The sequence below is a fragment of the Anguilla rostrata genome, chromosome 13 (genome assembly GCF_018555375.3).
Source record: "Anguilla rostrata isolate EN2019 chromosome 13, ASM1855537v3, whole genome shotgun sequence".
Classification (NCBI taxonomy): domain Eukaryota; kingdom Metazoa; phylum Chordata; class Actinopteri; order Anguilliformes; family Anguillidae; genus Anguilla; species Anguilla rostrata.
In genome coordinates, this window is record NC_057945.1 from 9,364,543 (window position 1) to 9,387,814 (window position 23,272).

Below are 23,272 nucleotides of genomic sequence, written 5' to 3' on the forward strand. Positions count from 1 at the left end.
GAACAAACGCGAAGTTCAATATGCGAGCGTTCGTGCAGCCATTAAATACTCGAGGGGCAGTTAAGACCAGGAATCAGATTTTTTTTCGGTTGAATAATCAATTTGTGTGGCCTCTCCCTTCGATGTATATTTGTAAGCAGGTGTAACGTAATGTCTATTGACTGGGCATTGTTTCATCCCCGTGAGCATTTGTCGATTTCGGGTCTCTTGGGAATTCCTTTTGTCTATCTCTTCACAGAGTGGAGCCATTTCTGTATTTCAACTGGGGGATACGTATGCATGACAAAAGAGGATGGCTATTATTAAACAGGAACATCTGTCAGCATTGTTTATCAAAAGGAATTTTCACGTTGAGATTCTCTCTTTATAGCATAGTGACCTGACTTATTTGTTTTGTTTGATGAGCAAGATGCAAGAAAAATTTGTAGAAGCATCAAAGGTCTTTAAAAAACGGTCTTAATTTGGCTATGGAGAGCACAGACAGAGCACCGTGCGTGTCGAGTGTGCAAAATGGAGGGAGGGGGCATGTATTTAAAGAGGGAGTGAGAAGAAGGACACATCACTCATCAGAGAAGATGGACTAAAGTGTAGCATTAGCATTAATGATGGAGCCTCCCCCCCCCTCCCTCTGCCCCTTGGGAGCCCTAGCCGTGACAAGAAACAAACAGTATTCTGACACGTCCTTCTAATTAGCGTAATTACCTCGCCGTCGTTATGAAGCCGGACAGTAGCATGACGGGTCTCTTCGGAAGGCCACAGCTGTGACCTTTTTTTGGACAGCACCAGCTGTCCGTAATTACCTGTCATCGCCTGGCCTGGCCGGGAAGGGAAGCTGCCTCTGCCCTTGAGTGCCTTTGTCGCCGCAAAATCCTGTCCTCAAACAAGGTGTTGCTCTTCGTGTTTTTCGCGGAGAGGGGTTTGTGGGTTTTGCGCTTTAAGGCGACCCCCCCCCCCCGAGCGCCTCGGTCCATTAAGCCTCGCAGACTGCTGGCTTCGCCATAACTCTGACTGAAGCAGCGGAGGGAAGAAATTGCTCATAACAAAAAAAGCGTTTGACTGTCTAAACGTATGTGTGTTTATTTCGTCTGGAAATAGAGAGTGTACTTTCTGCGCACTTGTCCCCGGCGCAGTTGGAATGAAGTGACAAATCAAATCGACATCTTAATTCGCTCAAAGAAAACAAATTAATTGCTTTGGATTAATCAAAGATAATTTGCTGCAATCATTGACAACGGCATGTGTGCTGTTCTGTCCCTGTCCACAAAGTTTTTTTTTCCCACTCCATTGGAGATGAAGCATCTGTGTCTATTACATTGAAAATAATGTTGCCGCATATTTGTTTTGTTAAGTAACCTGTAAACGCATTTTGAGAATAACATTTATTTTTCAGAATCCACGTATATTGGTAGTCCTGGATTATAATGTTGACCATAATTATTATTATTTGTATCAATTTCATTAGAATGCTTTTTAGCCTTCGCTAAAATGTAGCTGAAGCTATTTTCTGTGAAACAATGCAGGCTACATACCTGACAATGCCCCATTTGGGATTTGAGCCTACAGTACTCTCGAGAGCTTACGAAGTACGCTGGCTTTCAGTCTTCTCTGTTTATTTATTTTTATTTTTATGGGGACATAACAATTTACATTCATAACAAGTTACATTGGCACGGAACGTTGTTTTGAGAAAGGGCTGCTGCCAAAAGATTGGTAGAATTGTTACACCGCTCTTATTTTTATTACTCCTTTGTTTGATAAACAATTTTGTAGGGAGGAGCTTGAAACCTGGTTGTTTTCTTTTTCAGAAATTCCTCACGTACACACACACACACGCCCATGTGCACACACAAAACAATCACATAACTATGGAAAAGACATATTTATAGTGCAGTACTTTTGCACAAACGCGATACATAATTAAACACAGAATAAACAAAACAAGCGCACTTTAGTCAAGCCATGTGTAAATAAAACCCAACAGTCCACACAAGCCTGCAGAATCAGGTTTCTCCATTCCTGCAGCGAGTTCTGGTTTGCTGCGGTTATTCTGGTGGGGACCGTGCTCAGAGATGTGGCCGGGTTGTCGTTGCAGGCACGTCGGTCATGAAAGTCACGGCCTCGGACGCAGATGACCCCACGTACGGCAGCAGTGCCCGGGTGGTGTACAGCGTCCTGGAAGGGGAGAAGTTCTTCACTGTGGACAACCAGACTGGTAAGTCCTGCCTGCGAACATGAAACCACAAACACTTCAGAGCAATGCGCTGATGCTCTAGCCTTTACTGCGTCGTTACGCTCGTTTGGCCTTCAGTACTACGTCTCACACACACTAGACACACGCACACACGCACACACACACACACACGCTCATACACACAAACACTAAACACACACACACACACACACTCGCATATTATACATACACACTCATGAAATGACGTGGTTACCTACCCGATGAAGCAACACATCTGTCTATAATCGCACTGAAATGTCCATGTGTTTACCAATATATTTATTTTTAGCTTTGAAAGTATCGCATAAAACGCAGTGGTGTAATAAATATATCATGATTATGTATTTTGCCTTCAAGGGATTTTGTGTGGTGTTCATTTCTCGTGCCATTCCAAAATATCAATATTTTTTGCTAATCGTTAGCAGTTGCAGTCGATGCTGGCTTGTTTTGCACCGTCAAAATAAGGCTTTATATATCGCGCCGTGATTTAATTTCCCCTTTTAGCCCACGTGCGGCCTTTCCTCGGTCACCCTCGCGGGCAGCGTCCTAATGCACGGCAGTCCGCCTCGTTTACACACACCGGTCCCCGCCGAGCGTAATTTCATTGGAGAACAATGGGATCTTTGAGACACAGAGCAGACTCTGTAAGCCTGCAAAGTAGGCCCTGGGGGGAAAGGGGCTAAACTTTTAATGATTTCTTTTTTCGGTCTCCTCGGTTTGATTTGGTTGACCGCGGTGCCGGAATGATGAATGACCCTGACTCGCAGGAGCCCCCGTCCGGCCCATCCTCTGGCTCTCGGCTCCCGGGGCCTGGTGGAACAGGCCGATCTGGGAAAGGTTACCGACGAGAGACGGGCAGCTGTGCACTTCTCAGATCAGCTTCTGCTTCCAGTAGCTCTCTACCTCTTTCTCTCTCTGTCTCTCTCTCCCTCATTCTCTCTCTGTCTCCCTCTCTCTCTCTCTGTCTCTCTCTCTATCTCCCTCCCTCTCTCCCTCTTTGTCTTCCCATCTCTCTCTCTCTATCTATCTGTCTCCCTCTCTCCCTCTTTGTCTCTCTCTCTCTCTCTCTCTCTCAATTTCAATTTCAAAGTGCTTTATTGGCATGACAGATATAGGCACTTGTGTTGCCAAAGCAGTGGTTACAAGATACAACTAAATACAATGAATGCTAGACAATGGATTAGTTATTTCTTTCAAAAAAAAAAGAAGAAAGTCTCTCTCTCTCCCATTCTCCCTCTCTCTTTCCCTCTCCCCCCTCTCCTTCTGTCCCACACCCCCTTTCTCTCACATGAACAACATTTAGTCTGTTTTGTTTGGTCATCTCCAGCTGTCGCGGTCCCTCTCTCCTGGGACCTTGGATGCGTTCCTGGGGGACTGCAGCGTGCAGTAAATTTACCCCACCCTAAATGCTAGCCTACGTGCTACCCTACACGCTACCCGAACGGTACCCTATGGTGTAGAAGTTTCATCAGCCCAGGAAAGGCTAACTGTTATAAAGGCTCATGTTTACTTTTGTTTTAGAGCGGTTTGAATGTTCGTGATAAAACATAATTTTTTTTACGGTTTCTCCCACCGCGAAACCTCGAGCCGGCCGCGTTGCGCATTGGCCGAGGAGAGCCGGGTCTGTGGGCTGGCTGGGTTTTTCGACCAATTACAGGACGGTGAAACCGTTACGACGGCCGTAAATTAGGTAAATGATATCCTCGGATCGGCGAGGCGGATCGGCGAATATGATTCTGCAGCTGCGCTGTAAATCTAGCGCGCGCAATGGGCCCGGCGCCGGGAACAGAGACATCAAAGCGGGATGAAATGGAGTATGAAGGCGACATCTCAACGGGGAACGCGACCATATTTTTCTCCAGCTTTGTCACCATCTGACAGGAGAATAAGCCCGTGTTTTATTGCAGGCTTTTTTTTTTTTTTTTTTCGGCGCCGCTAGAACAAAAATAAGTTATCGGCCGGCGTGGCGGTTTTTAAGTCCTGAGCGCCTCGCATAATCACACAAATTGCGGGGGAGCTTTCCGTCACCTCCGCCGCGGTTTTTTTTTTTTTTTTTTTTCCCGCGCTCGGCCGGTCGGAGTAAATCTGCCACCTCGGGCTGGCGGAGACGATTCAGCCGGCGTGGCCTCCTGTGACATGTCACACATTCGCATGTTGCTTCTGCAAACTTCCTGTTGTCTCCTGAGCGGCGTGACTGTTTGGTTTGGGCGGTGAAGTTGAACCGTGATCTGCTGGGGGTTGTGACCGTGCGGTCTGGCGGCGAAGTTGAACCGTGATCTGCTGAGCCATGGGACCATTTGGTTTAGCGGTTAGACTGAACCATGATCTGCTGCGTTGCATTACTGTGCGGTTTGGCGGTGAAGTTGAACCGTGATTGTGCGTAAGAGTGTGTGGCTGAAGGGGGACCGTGAAATTCACTGTCACGAGGATGGAAGTCACCCAGACATCCGAAACCATGTAATGCCATTGTTACACTGTTAATGCTGTGTGTCTGCTCCCTGTGCTAATGGTTAAGGTGACCACGGCTAATCTCATCAAATTATTAAGTGAATTACTGGGATCAAGACACCCACATATAGAACGCCTAATAGATGGCCGGTAATCGTGGGTCTCGGCAGAAATGTAAATTACTTTTGTGGACAACAAAGCATGTGGAAAAAAACATGAACACATGAAGATTGTACTGATTATTATCTTACTTTCTCCCATGGCTTTGCTGGGTACTAAATTCTGCTCACCCCTCATTATATCCGCTGCACTCTGTATAGCCAATTAGACTGTTTGGTTGCGGTTGTCTTGCGTTAGTATCTAACATTAGCTTTAACTTGCCGATATTTGGAAAAAAACAGAAGGTAGGGAAAATAAAAAAAAACTCACCATGCTGCGTCTAAAACGCTTTTAGACATCAGAGCCAGCTGCTGGCATAAAGGGTCTACGTGGTCATTTAGGGCCATGACCAGGAATTGGCCCAACACTTCAGGTTTGAGATGTTTTTCATTTTGCTGAAGGACACTTTAGTTTTGCAGTGTTCTGAGGGTACGGATATCTGTTTTGGTGCAATTGTTCTTGCGTTGCTTCCCTGGTTCGTGACAAATCCCCCATGCCCCCCGGTCTACCGTTAATTCCGGAAAGGTCTGGGGTTAGTTATCCCTGGTTGCGTCTTGTTTAGGGCCACCCAGATCCTAGAGCTGGTTTTGTTGAACATGACAAACTTCACATGAAAAGGAAACGGCTAATTTATTTTTTGTAAATAGCATGAACTGTTCAAAATGAATGATTGTGACCTAGCTTGCTTGTGGCTGCTAGCATACTAAAAGCCCTCACTGTTTGTCGGAACTATTCTTATGACAGAAGCTAGAAATGTATAAACATGCATAATAAAATCAAACATTATGTGGCAGTTAATTTCTTTGGCACACAGCCATGGTATAAGGGTGGTAAAGTACAATAAGCTTGACAGTAGTGTAGTTTACAAATATGTCCCTTCAGGGTTAGTAAAACACCTCCACTTCCTGTCAAGGTCGCATCAACATGTCAGACTTATTTTGAAACAAATGACCTGGCCATTGTACATTATCTCACTCAATAATTTTTTTTTCTGGTTTTTCCAGAAAAGTATATGAGTAAATAATAACTGTCTTTATCATACAAGGTGTAAGGGTGCATGTATCCTTAACCTTGACTCAAGAGCAAATGTATGTGCCTTTGTCACTAAAGACACTTTTTCATATTTTCATTATTACTGTACTTATCATAGAAATGCTAATACTTGTATTTCATTCTGGGTCAGAGTTGTGGTCAAATATTGATTGACTCTAAGCCACAGTGTTTTGAATTATTTTATGAAAAAATAATTTAATTTTCTGTAAAGAAAAAAACGAATAAATAACTCGGACCTACAATGACACTCTGTAGTAAATGTATTCCTCCTTGCCGAACAGCCATCTGGCCTGAAATGAAACATGTTCTTTCCATTTTCAACGGCAATCAATTTGGCCGTTTCCTTGTTCCCATCTATTCTATAAATATGATTTTCAGTTAGCCTTTTTGGAGGCTTCGGAGATGTATCATTTAAGGCTAGGCTCCGCCCTCTGGCACCGCGAGGGTGTCCATGCATGCGTGAGCGAAACCATGTGACCTTTCCGTCCGTCTCGTCTCCAGGAGTGATTCTGACAGCGGTGGCCGATCTGGACCGGGAGACCCAGGATCGCTACGAGCTTGTTGTCAAGGCGACGGACATGGCAGGCCAAATGGGCGGCCTCTCCGGCTCCACCACGGTGACCATCGTGATCACGGACGTCAACGACAGTCCGCCTCGGTTCCCACAGAGTGAGTCATTCGGAGAGAGGGGCAAAGAACAATGTCATCAGAAGAGCCGGGTGACCTTTAAGTTGACATGTAGCAAAATGCACATTCCTTCAGTGCAGTTCAGGAATGTGTACACTGGGAAATTGAGTTTAAGATGTTTCATAAATGGTGAGTTCAGTTCTCTAATGCTAAAATTGATCATTGACTGAGTTCCTGGGACAGTCTTAGAGACTTATTTGACTAGTGAAAATGCTAGCTCAGTTACAAATATACCATAGAATATCAAACAATCACAGACACAGAATTCATTACTACTTGTAGTAACAATCCACAGAGAATGTCAAAGATTGACACTGAATTTGAATTGAGTGTTTGCGAATGAGGAGGTCTACAGCTTGACACAAAAATGGATAAATACTCTGGGAGGTAAATTACCCAAAGTTCTCTTATCACATTGTAGATCAGGGATGACCTAAGCTCCCGGAAAGATCGGGTCTATTTGATGTTAACGGAATATTTTTCCCTTCCGTTCTCTGTGCTAGAAGCATTTAAATTACAGCTCTGAGATGTGGCATCTCTTTCATGAATAAAGGATTCATGACTCAGCCACATCACTTCTATTCTTCCTTTCCTTTTGTTTTATTTTTATTTTTTCTAGCCCCTTCTCCGCCTCACACAAGTTTCTTAATGTCGTTTTTTGTTCGGTTCGTCAAAACCACATCTTCAAAGCCCAGAGTATTGGAAAAACATTTGTTTTTCGAATTCATATTTTAAGTGCTCAAAAAAAAGAGATCACATGTTACAAGAAACAACTTGTTCAGCATGTGAACCCCAAGGAAAATCGCGTTGTATATGAAGGCCTGAAATATGGATGCTGCTTCTCCGGATTGTGTAGAACTGTTATCAAAAGAACAGTTGCCAAGGATACTGACAATACTGAAGAGATGTTTCTGCAGGTTTGTTTGAAGCAAAAAAAAAAGAAAAAAAAAAAAATCAGCTCAGGCTCAAGTAAAAAAAAAAAGAAATAAGTTGAGGGGCAGACAAAATTCACAATACACAAAATAATTATGCAGGGAGATCTTTTTTCACATTGGTCTTTTGGTCTCTTTTTCTTCTGTAGTATTTTGTATGCTGTAGTATTTGTTTACCAACTCAGGCGCGCAAATTATGTTAACAAATGTGAGAACAAATCAGCTGAGATGTGACATTTTCTGAAAGAGCGATATGGCGTTTATATAATTTACATGCATGCGTGTAGCGCAAACGGTCTTTGTGCAACTCCTATTGGTTCTCTTCGGCTTCCTGAATGCTAGCAGTCGCTACTGTTGAGTCAGCACATTCCGAATTACCCCCACAAAAGGTATATCAATCTCCAATATAGCAAGTGCAAACAATGGCGTTTCTGTTAAGCAAAGTTAATAAGGTAATATAGAAATAAAAATGATCTACTTCCATGAATCTTTTATGAACTTTACGGTCACATAGAAGGGGCGGGTCAGCATATCGGTTTTTTTCAACAATAAATACTCTCACCTTTTGATATTAAAACTGTCCAGCGTTCCTGCTTGCTAGATTTTGCTTTGCGTTCAGAACAGACAGACTCCGCTGTTTTCGACCCCGGGCTTTTTTCAGAGCACGATTGTAAAGCATTATTTTTTTTCCCTTAGCTGTGGAGCATACATTGCATAACAGGGACATAGGAGACACTCACAGTTCAGGCAAAATATAAGTATTTACATGTAGATATTGATATCTCTAAGACCCATCCCTTAGTGTGTGTGTGTATTGTAACAGCAATGGATCATATTGTACTGTACGGATAGTTATTTAAAGTACAGTTTTAACCTTGAAAAGCATCCATCATGAAATCTGTGAAACAGGGCCCAGTTTCATGCTATCGGTATCACCTTGTGTTTGTGCGTAGCTGCTTTGTTTATGGAGTAGGTATAATTTTGAGGAGGGTTTCAAATTTATGTATTGTATGGAGTGTAAAAACGTAAGTTTTCAAGACGTCAAGCAAGTGGATACAAGGCCTTGTGAATGTATTTTGACATTTGCAAAAACATCAAATCATAGCGGGGATAAAGAGAAGACAGGTCTGTAGGACAGCAGGCCGTGCTGACCAGCACCTGAGTGCTTTTGTCTCTCCGCCCCCTCCGGCAGAGATGTACCAGTTCTCGGTTTCGGAGGGGGCTGCCGTGGGGACGCCGGTGGGGCGGGTGATGGCCACGGACGCTGACATGGGGGAGAACACGGACATGAGCTACCTGATTAAAGACGAGGAGGGCGGAGAGCTGTTCCGCGTGTCCACCGACGGGGACACCCAGGAGGCCATCATCACCATCCGAAAGGTGCGTCGGCCCCTCCGTCTATCCCGCTTTCTCTCTCTCTCTCTCCTTTTCCCTCTCCCTCTTTCTCCCTCTCTCCCTCTCTCTCTCTCGTCCCCCTCTCTTTCTGTCTCCCTCTGTCTGTGTATCACTCTCTCACACACATACAAACACCCACACACACACACATACACTCACTCAGACTGGAGAAAGGAGTGGAAGAAATGCGATTTTTGGGAGAGTTACACAGAGGTTAAGCGGTTTTGGTGGTAAATCTAAGCTACAGTTCAAAGGCCTCAGCTCAATCATTTGTTCTTGTCTTTGCCTTGACTTACAAATAAACACGAGTGTAAAATAATACACCTTTTTTTTTTTAGTTTTAACACTGTTTTGTGGGTTACTTTTTATTCGATTCTGTCTGATTGAATACATTGCATTCAAGAGTAATTATTATCCACCTGTGGCGAGATTTGATCAACACATTTTCTGATTTCTCAGTAGAGGGCTTCAGCGGTCACCCAATTATGTCTCCAAATTGTGCTTGTGAAGAAAAAAAGCGGCATTCACAATCCGCTAAAGTTTCCTTCGGAGGCAGCTCCCTTCCCTTTTGAGACGCTGGCGATGGAGCTGGACCTTTCTCTCAATGCGTTCTCGAGCCTTAGACTTTGAGGTTGCGTTCCAGTGGCAACTCTGCCCCCTCTCTTATATCCCTTTATCCACTGGCACATTTGAGCTTGGCCATGTTGGAGCCAAGGCTGGAGGGCACGGCGTGAGTTGGTTTTGCATTACACTGTTAGCCTCTAGCGACCCAGAGCCAAATACCAAATACCACCATGTACCAGTGGCTGTTTGTAGGGATTCAAGCATGACGGCCTACAAGGATTTTATTTCTGATGCTTGTGTTGTATTTAAAAAAAAAAAAAAAACAAAAAAAAAACACCTTTGGCAACCGTGCAGCGTCGATGAATGTAGGCTGTGTACAGACTTATGTAAATATAGTCTAACCTCACACAATAAATTATCAATTAACGTCAAAGATTAGTCTGGGATTAATATTGGCATGGTTTAAAAAATGGCCTGATTTGAATAATTGGCAAAGGGTCTTGTGTTCCATGTTTCCTCTTTGCCATGGTACCATTGGTTAAACAGTTTTGTTTTCTGCATTTATTTGCTGACTGGGCTGCCTACATTTAACTGCTCAATGGATTGCTGGCACGTCCTGGGGGGTGTTTCACAAAGCAGGATTACTGAGCTGGCTGGATAACCGCACTGGGTAAAACCCGGAACAGCTCTTTTTACTTCTGTCCATGTTCCAGATTTGGAAGGGTTTCGGGTTTTACATTTATCCAGCTAACTCCGTAATCCGGCTTCGTGAAACAGGGCCCTGAAGAGTCACCATTGCTGACATAATTATCTCCCAGCTTGATTATCATCACGCCAGCACCAGAAATGAAATGATGCCTTCTCTAGATCTGGTCTCACCCAGTTTGGCTCATGTTTTGAAAAGTGCCAAAGCTCCAGCATGGGTCCAGAACAGGTGCAGCTCGTCTCGAACGCTGGCGTTCTCTTCTCAAGCCTCGGGCTTCGATGTTGTGCTCGAGAAGCTAGCGATGGAGCCCTGCCGTGCCCTTAACCCGTTCTCCCCTCAGCCCTTAGACTACGAGAACAAGCGCACCCACAACGTGGTGGTGGAGGCCGTCAACAAGCACGTGGACCCCCGCTTCGTGGACCTGGGCTCCTTCCGCGACCAGACCATCGTGCGGGTCACCGTGACGGACACGGACGAGCCGCCCGTGTTCCGCCCGCCGGAGGGGGCCATAATGGAGGTGCAGGAGGACGCCCGGCTGGGGGCGCTGGTGGGCATCGTCACGGCGATGGACCCCGACATGGAGAACGCTCCCGTCAGGTATGGACGTCACTGCAGAAGGTCTCACTAAAGCAGATACATGAAAGAAGGTGCCATACTCTGTGCCAAGGCAAGATCATTGCAGGGAGGGGGGTCATCTAAAAGGTCGATGCTAGATTTGAATTCAATACGGGATTTGTGTAATGTCACTTTTGACCCTGTTACATAATGCCAGGATTCCTTCATTGATATATTCAGTTTCATGGCTTCCCTGGAATATGCCACTGTAATAACATCAATTTCTAAAGCTATATGAATTAACATTACCTCATCGATAATCATTTTAGTAGCCCGTAGAATTCAGAACCGAATAAACATTTTACACATACTAATGTACATACTGAAATATATAGTAAATATGTGGATTTTAAAAAATATAACGATATATATATTTCCTCGGAGTGCTTTTAAAAGATCAATATGTGAGATTTTTCTTCTCATCCTTTCTTCTTCCTCGGGTCCTGTCCTTGAGTTCCTGACAGCCTCTCTATTTTTGTGCTTGCCCCAGAATAGCTTTTCTTTTAGGCTCTGAAAAGAATCTTGCTCCTCCAAAAGTTTACCGTATTTTAGTACATTTACTGTACCGAGGTAACTTCTAAGGATTCAAAAGTGGTGCTTCTCTGATTTGGAATATGCTTAGCCAGCAAGCCCATACAAACAGCTGTTTCGAGAACAGGACAGGGGACAGCTGGTGGAAACTTTGACCCCATTTTGATTTGTTTATCTGATGATGAAAAATGTATTTTCTTATGAGTGGTAGTACCTCCTTTCATTTCTTCTGCATGCAGTTTTCTTTTTTCAGGTTGTACCTCAGCTTGGTTGTTGAAGCACAGACTTCCCCATGTATCTTTGACCGCGGCAACTGTCACTGTGATTTGCCACACTATCTATTTCTAAAGTAAATAAAGTAAATACACAAAACGTATACGTTCCCCAACAGGTGTCATAGACATGCCTTAACAATCTGTACCCATGTGCTTACAGATGCAGTCAGGCTGATGAACCGCGGGAGCATTAGCTGGCCTGTCGCGGCTCCGCGCGGCTCTGCGCGCGAGGTCGTTACCCGCTAAGTGCCTGGGCATCCGCAAAAGGCCAGCCCTGTGGCCCGTGCATAAGCACTGCTTCCTGTAGAGCCCGATGCTGATCAAGTCAGCCGAGGATTTAGTAGGATGTGCGCCGTCTCATTATAGTCCGTTACACGCGTGTCAGCCGCGGAGGGGGACATGTGCCGAATCGCAGAGAGGCTCTAGCGGGCCGGGTTTCATTAATGTGTCCATCCGTCCACTTTTACCACCGCAACAGCGCGCCCTTCATCGGTCCGGGTGCTTGAGGTTATTTATCGCCCGTACGTAGGGCCGTAACAGTCTTTGCCTTACAGTTTGACACGGGGTGATTGGGGAAAATGAGGCCTGCGGGTTTCCGCGGGGTCAAGAAAGATTGCGGCCATTTTAAACGGTCGTTCGGTATCTGCGCTGGATTTCCCGGGAGAGGCGGGTGAGAAAGGATCGCGATCCCGATGATGTCGAAGACTGTCGACGGACGCGCGTGTGAGAAATATCCGTCTGCGTGCGTTTACCTCCCAGATTCGAACGGAAAGTCTGGGCTTTTGAGTAAATCCTGTTTCGGCGGTGGGAAAACAAAAGTGCACAGAGAGCTAATAATGTACCTGTGGCGAAATGTTATTTCTCATTGAAAAGGCACTTGGGTCAAAATCATAATTTCAATTTGAAGCAACGATGCATGATATAACTTCAAAGATTAAAGAGAACCACAGGAGGTTTGAGAATAAAAAACCCACAGATACTAAACAGGCATTGCTACTAGAGGAGAGACCTTTTCATCACTATATAGTCATTATTAATACAGTTTCGGCTGGAACGAGAGAGGAATTTTGGCATTCAGGCCATTGTCTGAGCCAGACGGTGCAGTCAGGTTTGGATACCGGACCGTGGGACATGTCCACACACTGGAACAGTGTGGTGAGGGAAGAGGCTCACCTACAACTCGCCTGTCCACTCTTCTGTGACGCCATTTTCTTCAGTCAAGTCCAACTGAATGACATCTGTCAGAGGCATTTTTTCTCACAGTGTATGAGGCAAAAAAAATCTAAATCTGAAGGTGTTGATTATTTTAGCGCCATTATGCTCAAATTATTGTCAAACAGAGAAGTGAATTCAAACACATTTACTTATGCGTGGTCAATTTGTTTGGGTTATGCCCAACATTCTGCAGGCTTAAAAAAAGAATAATAAAAAAAAAAACATGCATTAACACAAGCAGATGAAACATTTCAGACCCGATTGTAGAGGTTTTGATTTTCTTTGTTTGGCTTCCCAGCGTTGCCATTTAAGCCCGCCTGATTGGTTTACTTTCAAAATGTTTGTTACAATTTACTTTTCGCGTGTTTTCTACAGGGACATTATATGTTGCTCGGAACATCAATCCACCACTTTCATTAGATGTTCCCTCTGAGTATTGAGCTGGAATTCCCACTCTCCCAGCGATGCTCGCCACATTGCTGGCACTTGGCCTCAGAATTATGTTTTTATTACCCCGACAAGAAATTGCTGGCTCTACATGGCAAACTTCAACAAATAAAAGAAATCCTATCTGCTTAGCGGGTAAACATGCCCCTGCACATGCTAGTACTAATGTCTAGACAAAGATAATCAAGCCATTTTTAGTGCCCATTTTAATTTAAATAATCTTTTATTGATTTATTTTATTAGTTTATTTATTATTTATTTGTTCGTCCATTTTTGTATTTCTGTAATGCTCCACAGCTACACCTTTTACTGGCATTTAGAATTTTTGGAATTGTTCAGTCATCTCAAGCTAATGGTATGAGCCAGTCACAAGCGCATGGCATCCAAATAAAAATTTTGGTAATGATGAATGGTGAGCATTTCTTAACATTTAAATTACAAAAGGATTACAATTATGAGGACGGAGTGTGGCACAGTGGGTAAGGAACTGGACTTGTAACCGAAAGGTCGTAGGTTCGATTCCCGGGTAAGGACACTGCTGTTGTACCCTTGAGCAAGGTACTTAACCTAAATTGCTTCAGTATATATCCAGCTGTATAAATGGATACAATGTAAAAAAATGCTATGTAAAAGTTGTGTAAGTCGCTCTGGATAAGAGCGTCTGCTAAATGCCTGTAATGTAAAAAGTGGGCCAAAGATGAAATAAAGTAAATCTGACAAGCATAAGTAATAATAATAATAATAACTAGTGGGGTGCATTTATTGAAGAAAATACAGAGCGCAGTTGCTCCGCATCAGTGGATACTGTACCTAGGCAGTTGGAAGGTGATGAAGTTTGCCATACAAGATCCAAATGGAGTGTCAGGTGACCATACTGAGTTTCAAAGCGATCAGCGACATCCCTTTGGACCCCTTGGTAAATGGTAAATGGACTGCATTTATATAGCGCTTTTATCCAAAGCACTTTACAATTGATGCCTCTCACTCACCAGAGCAGTTAGGGGCTAGGTGTCTTGCTCAGGGACACTTCGACACGCCCAGGGCGGGGATCGAACCGGCAACCCTCCGACTGCCAGACAACCGCTCTTACTTCCTGAGCTATGTCACCCCTTGCCCACATGGACCAATTTGCACAAAACCTGACTGTTATTTCAAGTAATATCCTTTTCTATAATCATGTTTGCCAATTCTGAAATTCCTTTTAGCTGCAGTGTGAGAAGTCAACCCTTAACATGTACCTGGACCTTTATGGTGATTGTACAAACTGTTATAACGTTTTGACCAATACAGTCATAAGCCACAGTTTTTCAAGTTCATTGGTCAGTGGTGGCCATTCTGTTTATTCAGTTGGGCCTCTTTATACATCATATGTGTATATTTGTCCAATAAAGATGCGCAGAAAATCTGGTGCAGATTGGTTTACAAAGAAAGGAGACATAGGAGGAAAATGCTAAATAGTGGACAATCCATCCTGAGACTTTAGTGGCTTAATTTGCAGAAGTGTAGGGCTCATCCAGGAGATTGTGTGCACCAGGTTTCGTGGACCTCGCACTTAGAATAGGGAAGTCATTTCCTTTTAAACGTCATCCTTAATTGTAGCGCCACATTGTGGCCAATTGGAATTATATCAAATGGGGGTTTAATGGTCAGTGGATGCAGCGTTAAACTAGTCCAGTACAATAGAAACCCAATTATTCACACAGTCATCCGTGGACAGGCATCACATGATGTGTCTTACCACTGGGAAGAAAAAAAAAAACTTGATAATGTTTCTAAATGTATCTCGCCTCTTAAAATATTTATTTACAAAACGTGAACTGATTCAAAAGTTCCGCTTGATGTTATATGCTTTTGCCTAGTTCTGTGACTGTACTACCCACAAACAAACTGTATTTAATTCACTTAGTTTTTTATTTATTTCATGAAACACTGTTGTTGCTTCTGAGCCGAACGTGTCTTACACTACTGCTCTCCTTGCCTTCTCACCTTTGGCTGTATGAAGCTTTTTTGTACTCTGACAAGGATAAAAAAAATTGAAAATGTACAGAACTGAGCACAAACACGCGCCGACATGTATGCGCGCACACACACACACACACACACACACACACGAGCTGTGAAAATTACCTCCGTTAAAAATGCATGAGGCTGAGGAGAGAGAGAGAGAGCTGCTCCAGGTGTATTAAAGTGCGGCGCGGTGGCCGGCCGGCCAGCTAGCCTGGCACCGAGCCATGCCCATCGGTACCACTTTTAATCATCTCTATTGGACTGAACCAGCCGCGCGCCCGCTGCCCACAGCCCCATCACTCAGACGCGCACAAATGCCACACGCGTCCAGCGGGCCCCTGACCAAGGGCAGAGGGCCAATTCAAATGCACACAGTTCCTCCAAATGTAAACCCCTCGCTACGAAGCAGAAGGATTATTATCATTATTAGTCCTTTTTTTCCCCCTGAACAAGCAACAAATGGCCCTATGGTTTTCTGCTTTCCCCTCTACATTTTGCATTACCTGTAAAATTAAGCAATATTTCACAAGTAACTCCCTCTGTACATAGAGTGGTTTTGTTTTTTGTTTGTTTTGTTTTGTTTTGCTCAGTGGAATTCTGAGTTCTTATTTTTCATGAAACACTTGCAGCAACAATTTATCACACGTGACATTTAAAAAAAATGCAGTTTCAGTCAGCCTGCTTACTGTAGCTTAATGATTAGTATGCACATAATTTATGAATGGGAAATGTAAACGGTATACATATAGTATATACGTAGAAATATAATATACATGTACATAGTATACAAGGACAAAAAACAGCTTCAGCACTTTTTATGAAGCTTAAACTGTGTTGGTAAAATTCCTAGGAGCAGCAAGTTTCTATTTCTAGATACTCCTCACAGAAATTTAATATAGAATCTTCCTTGGGAATTGGGCTATTATTGGAAGTCGGTGCTTGCTGTAAAGAAAGCATATGGAGGTATGATGTCAGAGGCCCCCTCCAACCACATTGACCCCCTGCCCCTCTACCCTCCAACATCCCCCCCCCCCCACCCCTTTCTCCAGGGCTAAAATGAGGTTCCCTGTTAAGGCTATTATAGCCTTTCTCTAGGGAATGCTTGCATTTCACATACAAGTGCTAGCCAGTTCTAGGACAGTCCTTCAGTTACACAGCCAGTTTAAGGGCATATGCATTTCAATAAAATCTGACCTAATTTATTCTGGATTTAATCTAACCTTAAAGCTTTTTAAACCAGAAAGAACTCGAGAAACAGTAAAAAAGGTGTGACCTGAAAATTGTGCCCAGGCTTTTGCAAAGAATCTTTTCCTGTCTCCAACAAATCTTTTTGCCTGTCTTCACGATCCTCACTGTTTTAGCAAAAATATGACAATATAATAAAAGAGTGAAGTTTTACTGTATAGAGGACTATCATCATATTCAATTAATGTAACATTTTATGAATTAAGCAATTAAATAATGTAGTCCCTGTCCAGTTTTGCCTGCAATGATACATAATGGGGATATGATACATAGCTAGTAATGAAGAGGAGGGAAGAACATTGTCATAATTTGTTCACAATAAAACTTGGTTACAGTATTCCATACAGTAAATTAATAGCTCAGAATGTATTTGGTAGTATTCTGACCTTTGAATGGGGATTAAGTAGTTTTTGCAGACTTCATGCATGTGCTGTAGCTTGCACCTAGTTACAGTAATACGGTTAGCGATTACGGTACTTGTGCTTCCTGAAGGACACTGGTCAAAGCAAACACCAGACCATACGTTGCTTCTTTGTAGCTAATGTGTTCAGGGGCTTTTGGTCCCAGAAGAATTCTTTCATACCTTGTGTCACCACATAATAATAAACTTTCATTTTCTACCACTTTCAGTGTTCTCACCTCATTTATGTAGAGCGTTAAAGCAAAGAAAGCTGTAAATCAATGACTTTGTTCTGCCAGGTTGCTGTTGTAGGCGCAAATCTGGAATCTCAGTGTGGATATTGATCTGCAGTACATACCGAATAAATTAGTTTAAAGAACTATCATAGCTCCTGTGATGAAAATCACAGTAGAAATCAATCAAAATGTACAGCATGATCTACATTTTGTTTTTCTATATTTATTTATTTGAAATATAAATTTGGTGCCCGACATGGGGCCGAGCATGTCCAATTCCCACCATCATTTGGAATGACCAATTACATGCAACCGCAGGTGTGTTTATGCATGAACTGCGCTGCCGATTCGGGAGAGTGTTGGACAACCGTGGTTCTCCTCCGAAACACATGGTGCCATCAGCTACTTTTTTCACACTGTAGACTACAGCTAAGCTCTCATAGAGTGGAGTCGGAGGAAGACCTTTCCTGTGCAGCTTTTAACATACAGTCCACAGGTGATCGAACAGCGGGGGTACTAGATCGTTAAGTGAATGCAAGGCACCAACCGAATGAAGTCCCCTGTACCCTGGGGGATACAATTGGCAGTTGCACATTCTGTGGAGCTACCACCCACGGTCAGCAATGGCACAATTCCGATTCGATCTGAGACAGCGGGGCTCACCCGTGCACCTATACCGTGGTGCTTTATCCGAATGAGCCACCCAGCAGGCCCTGTTCATATCCTTATATCAAATATCTCCAGATCAATAACCTCACTTGCATGGGTCCTCATACAAATCTGCCGTTAACAAAATATGAGGCCGTAATCATCGTAGATTTAAACATTAACCTATATTTGCTAGGAACACAGGTGGAGTTGACCCTGACCAGGCAATTTTTTTTTTGTTATGTAATGAAATAAAACCAGTGAAGCAAAATTAATGAATTAACTTCTTAATTGTTTGTTAGATTACCAGGACAGTAAAATGTCATCTTGAAGTTGCAGCAGTCTATTTTACCCATGGTTTGATATCTTCCTGTGCTCCAGAGAACATTGAACTGAATTTAGCTTGGAAATGTGAAACCGAAACAGAGCATTTAGCATGAAAACACAGGAAATTTAGAGTGTGGTCTGACTAATCAATAGTTACTATGTGAGTGTCAAACGCTCCATGAACTCATTTTCATTGGTACCAACCTCCTAATTCCAGTCGCCACATTGAGATTGAGATTGAGTGCAACTAAAGTAGTCTTTATTGAAGTAAGGTTCCTGATTAATCCAGAGGGTACGACTGAATGTGCGCTTAAACAGACTAATCGCATTCGACGGAATCATAAATAAATGTATAATATTGAAACGCTGTCATTTTACATCCTATGTTCTCTGTCTTCCTTCTGAAGTAAGTAGACAGCAGAACTCAAAAATAAATGTAACGTGAGCTCCTTGCTGCGACACAGGACTTTTCCGGAACCTTCTCCCATCAGCTCCTCCCACACGTCTGGAAATGTATTCGTTCTTAACAGAATGGCTCATAAAATATTAATTTGGAGTTTGCCAGGGCCCGAGCCCTAGCCTCTGTGTCAGCTGGTTCAGGAACTCTTCTGCACAGCACATTAGAGAGGCATCGACTGTGACAGGTCTCATATGCCAACTAAACGGCGCCCTAATTATGTTTCATTCATTCCGGATTTGGCCCGCCATTTTCCTTTTCAACTGTCTGTTTCTGATACAGCATTGTGGTGGCTCGTGCGTTTGTTTAGGATAGTCGCTTGAGTTCAAGACCGCATTAAACCGCACAATAAAATGTTCACTGTTAAATAGACTGGACTCTGTTAGAGTTGAATTAATACTGGACATATTTGTGAACCAAAAAAATGATTTAAAAATCAGCTGAGGCGCTGGGAAGGGTAAGGCTGCCACCATGGGTTCGTTAGCGGTGCTGGCGGCCAGCTGGGCGGCCCCGGGGCGATAACGCGCCGTGCTTCTCGCCTAGGTACTCCATCGACCGAGGCACCGACCAGGAGAAGATCTTCAACATCGACGCGGTGACGGGGGCCATCACCCTGGGGAAGATCCTGGACAGGGAGACGGCGGGATGGCACAACATCACGGTGACGGCGGTGGAAGCAGGTACGCGCCCCGCTTTCCTGAACCCCGCCGTCAGCAGCTCCGGCGGCGCAAGGACAGATTCGCAGCGAAGCCCAGAATGGGGAGGGCTATTTCACACTCACTGGTCTGAAACCAACCGTGCGGCCATGGGTTCATTCAACATTTGTCCTTAAATTGTACAACACTGAAATTCGAGTGTGGCTGTTATTTTTTATTTATTTTTTATTTTTTTCCTCAAACACAGTCTGGTAAGTGTGTTTTGTTTGTCGCTGAATTTGCCTAACAAAGTGCAAAGAAAAACACAAAGACACGCGCTTGTTGTGAGTCGATGTTAACGATAAATGTTGAAATCATTTCATTGGCTAAAGTCAGCGATTGACAGCTTGTTGTAGCTCCACCCATCATCAATTAAAATCCCTCTCTTATTGCACATATTCAGTGCTTACATCCAATTCCATTCCCTCAGAGTGGTTTGACAGGCTCCTCTTGAGTAAAAAATAAACTGAAGTTTCTATCATCGTTCTCTTCTCCACGATTTCACCCATTATGAACTGAACAATGAAATCCTTCTGAGATCATTTGTGCCCTCAGCTCCTGATATCAGAGATGAATGGCTGCTGCTGTTTCCTGCTCATTGTGTCGTGACTTCAGTGGGCAATGGCTCCGATGGAAATAATGGATGCAGAACGATTCATGCGGCTCATGCATTTTGTTCATTTTGGCTGGACGGGGCTTAATTAGTGTGAAAGGAAAGCAAAGGCACCTCATTAACGGTTCGTTAATGAGCGGGCTATTGTGTCGAAGTCTGGGGTTCGCCTAAGTGTCACTCTCTAAATTTCTCCGCCGTCCACGCCACGCCCGCGTGGTTGGGCGAAGCGGGAGGTTCTTTGTTTGCCGGCGCCGACGTGCGATGCCGGTCAGAAGGTCGGACGCTAATCCGCGTGGCGATGGGTTCGGCCGTTACAAAAATGAAAGCAGCCGAGAAGGCCGCAGCAAATGCCACACGGTTTTTTAAAAGGTTGCACGCGTGATCATTTTGTCGCTTTTTACGTCAAGGCTATTTATTGTACGTAAATTTGGTGGACTGCGCCGACTCTCTGCAGTTATTTGCCCGGCGTAGTTATTGTTTACAGTCCTTCTAGAACATTCTCTGCATGCTTCACAGTGCCTCTTTAAAAAACCAATTCCCTTCTCTGTTTGTAAGGCAGGCTATGTTTTTCATTGTAAAGTAGCCCGGTCTATTATGTGAATCAATAAACAATGTCTCAGAAAACAAAGCAAAAATCCTCAGTAAATGTTAGGCCTTTTGTATATTGCCAATTTTATATCTATAAAATAAAAGTTAAATATATAAGCAGTGAGCCTAGCATCTGTATATCATTTCATGCCGCCACTGAGAAGGAATTTCATTTTCCATACGCACCCTATGGCCACCTACTGAGATGAATGACTTTGTTTTAGAAATGTAGTTTTTCTTTTTTCCTTTTTATTTTTGTCAGTTGTTTTCTGATACTCACTAGGACTGTGAAGCTGTTCTTTTTCCCCGACCTTCTGCTCCCATTTTGGCATTGCCAATTGTTCTGTCATCAGATCATACCAATTTCTGCAACAGATGATTTATGTTGCACGGGATTCCATCAGATAAAGGGAAATATTTTTTTTTCTCTGAAGAGCCCCTCCGATCAATATCATAACACACCAAAAAAATTAATAAGCTAGCAGTGTTCATACATAATTAGTTGTGCATATATATGCACTTTGTGAGTTCACTTTGGTGTGTGGCTAATTTAGAACACATCAGTAGCTGAAGGAACGTTGTCTCTTTTTTTTTTTTTTTTGATATTCATCTGAAGTTTTGTGGAAAACAAAAACCACCTCTGGGCATTTTAACACTGTTTTTCATTATATGTCCATTTAATTGTTTTAATCGAATGAATGTGCAATTGGTTAGTTTGGAGAAACGTTTGGAGCGCATGACAATTAAAACAATTAAAATGTAAGGGAGGTGTCTGGCAGCTTGATGGATTTTTGATCACTGCCCCGCTATGTTTTGCACAGTATGAAGGCACAGTTAACTACTCTCGAAAAGTCACCGAATCGTGGAGGTGATGTCTTGCGAAGTTCCTTTCCAGACTTGCAGTTACTGCAGCCACAATGTTCTTCTCCACTCATGAAATACTTCCGACAGGACAGTGGGCTTGATTAATTCAAAATGATGCCTTGATATTCAGCATGTCTTGACCATAATGAGCAGGGGATTAAGAAGGGAAGTATATGGGGCCAATTGCCACTCAAGTCTGGTTATGACACAATGCAGAGTGCAGAGCGGGAGATTAAAAACATTCACGTACAATCATACACACACACACACACACACAAGCACACACACACACATGCACACACCCACACCCACACGAACACACCCACACCCACGCATACGCACACGTGCACACACACACACACACACACACCAGCACACACACACACACACACGCACACACATGCACACACACACACACCCACACCCACACATACGCACACATGTGCACACACACACACACGCTCACACACACCCACACACACACACACACACAGACACACACACGCACACGCACACGCACACACCACACATGCATGCACACATACACACACACACACACACACACATGCACACTTGCAGTATCTTTCAAACAAACATGAATCCCTGAGCTATTTTCCACTCACATTGTGTTTTCTGTTGACACAACCTTTTTTTGCTGCTCCTCTGGTGGGAGCAGGGAGATTGCCATGCCATGTTGACATAGCAGAATGTGAGCGCTCTCCAAGCAGACAAACACAATAATGGCTTTCGGGTGAACACACAGCACAACACTATTGAGGCGGATATGGCTCGGCTGGGTTCACATCTTTTAACCTCTGTCCCTGGTGTGACTCAACATAAAGCCAATCAATAAGCAAACAAGAAGGCCTTTTTTTATTAGCATGATCAAGGGAAAATCCCAAAATCAAATACATATAATCCATAAATGGACATATATTGATTATTCTTGTGTGTGTGTGTGTGTGTGGGGGGTGTTGTGTGTGTGTGTGTGTTTATTTTTTTAAATTCCTAATAAATAAATAACTAATTAAAACAAAAAACCCACATGCAGACATGCTATCTGGCAAGGAGCACAGTAGAGCCTCCTCTGTTCAGCTGGGTGCGTAGAGTCTGTTTGCACCAGTTTAGCAGTCATCCAGTGCGCCCATGGCCTCGGGCAGCTGGAGCACATAGTGTAAACCAGAGCTGTCCAGCCCTGTTCCTGCAGGTTTTCACTCCAACCCCATAACAAAGCACACCTCATTCAGCAGATACAGATCTTGTTGAGCTGCTAATCGGTAGAATCAGGTGTACCAAATTAGGGTTGAAATGAGAAACTACAGGGCAGTAGATCTTCAGGAACAGTGTTGGGCAGCCCTGGTGTATACCTTCCTCGAGTGGTTGGATGCTGGAGCAATGAGACCAGCAGTTGTGATTTGCCATTCAAAGTTTAGGGGATAAAATGGCCATATGAAGTTGTTAAAAAAGAATGCACAATGCATGTGAAATATAATTGACAAATTGCATTTTAAAACCATAAAATGATTTATCATCCGCCATTTTGTTAAATGGGCATTTTCACAATCACTATAATAAGATGAAAGATGAAATAAATTTTCTTTAAAAATTAAAGTAATAGCCAGTTGTAACAAGACAAACCTTCAGCAAGCTGATATATCGCTGGCATGTTTTTCTGACATATAGTTTGTAGCTTTAACAAAAGTCAAACTGATGCTGAAATCACCAAATGACTGGAGGTCCACAAAAAGAAACATTGAACTAGACTGAGGTTGATGTTATCTTTAGAGAAATGTACACCCGAGGGAGGCTGGAAACTATCGTTAGATAAAATAAAAGATAAAAAGTACAACGTAGTGTATTCAAGCCGATTAAAGTGTGTGTGTGTGTGTGTGTGTGTGTGTGCGCGTACAGCAGACAGTCGCAATATGTAAAGTT

At 43.4% G+C, this 23,272-nt stretch overlaps 1 protein-coding gene across 2 annotated transcripts in view; it reads left to right on the plus strand.

The window, feature by feature from the left end:
* Positions 1-23,272, plus strand: part of LOC135237931 (cadherin-22-like) — a 250,008-nt gene that overhangs the window by 159,773 nt on the left and 66,963 nt on the right. For both annotated transcript variants that reach the window (XM_064305498.1, XM_064305497.1), the window contains exons 5-9: positions 2,093-2,212; positions 6,392-6,559; positions 8,702-8,889; positions 10,515-10,771; positions 19,121-19,257. In XM_064305498.1, coding sequence (XP_064161568.1) covers positions 2,093-2,212; positions 6,392-6,559; positions 8,702-8,889; positions 10,515-10,771; positions 19,121-19,257 — 870 coding nt within the window. The remainder of the gene's footprint in view (positions 1-2,092; positions 2,213-6,391; positions 6,560-8,701; positions 8,890-10,514; positions 10,772-19,120; positions 19,258-23,272) is intronic.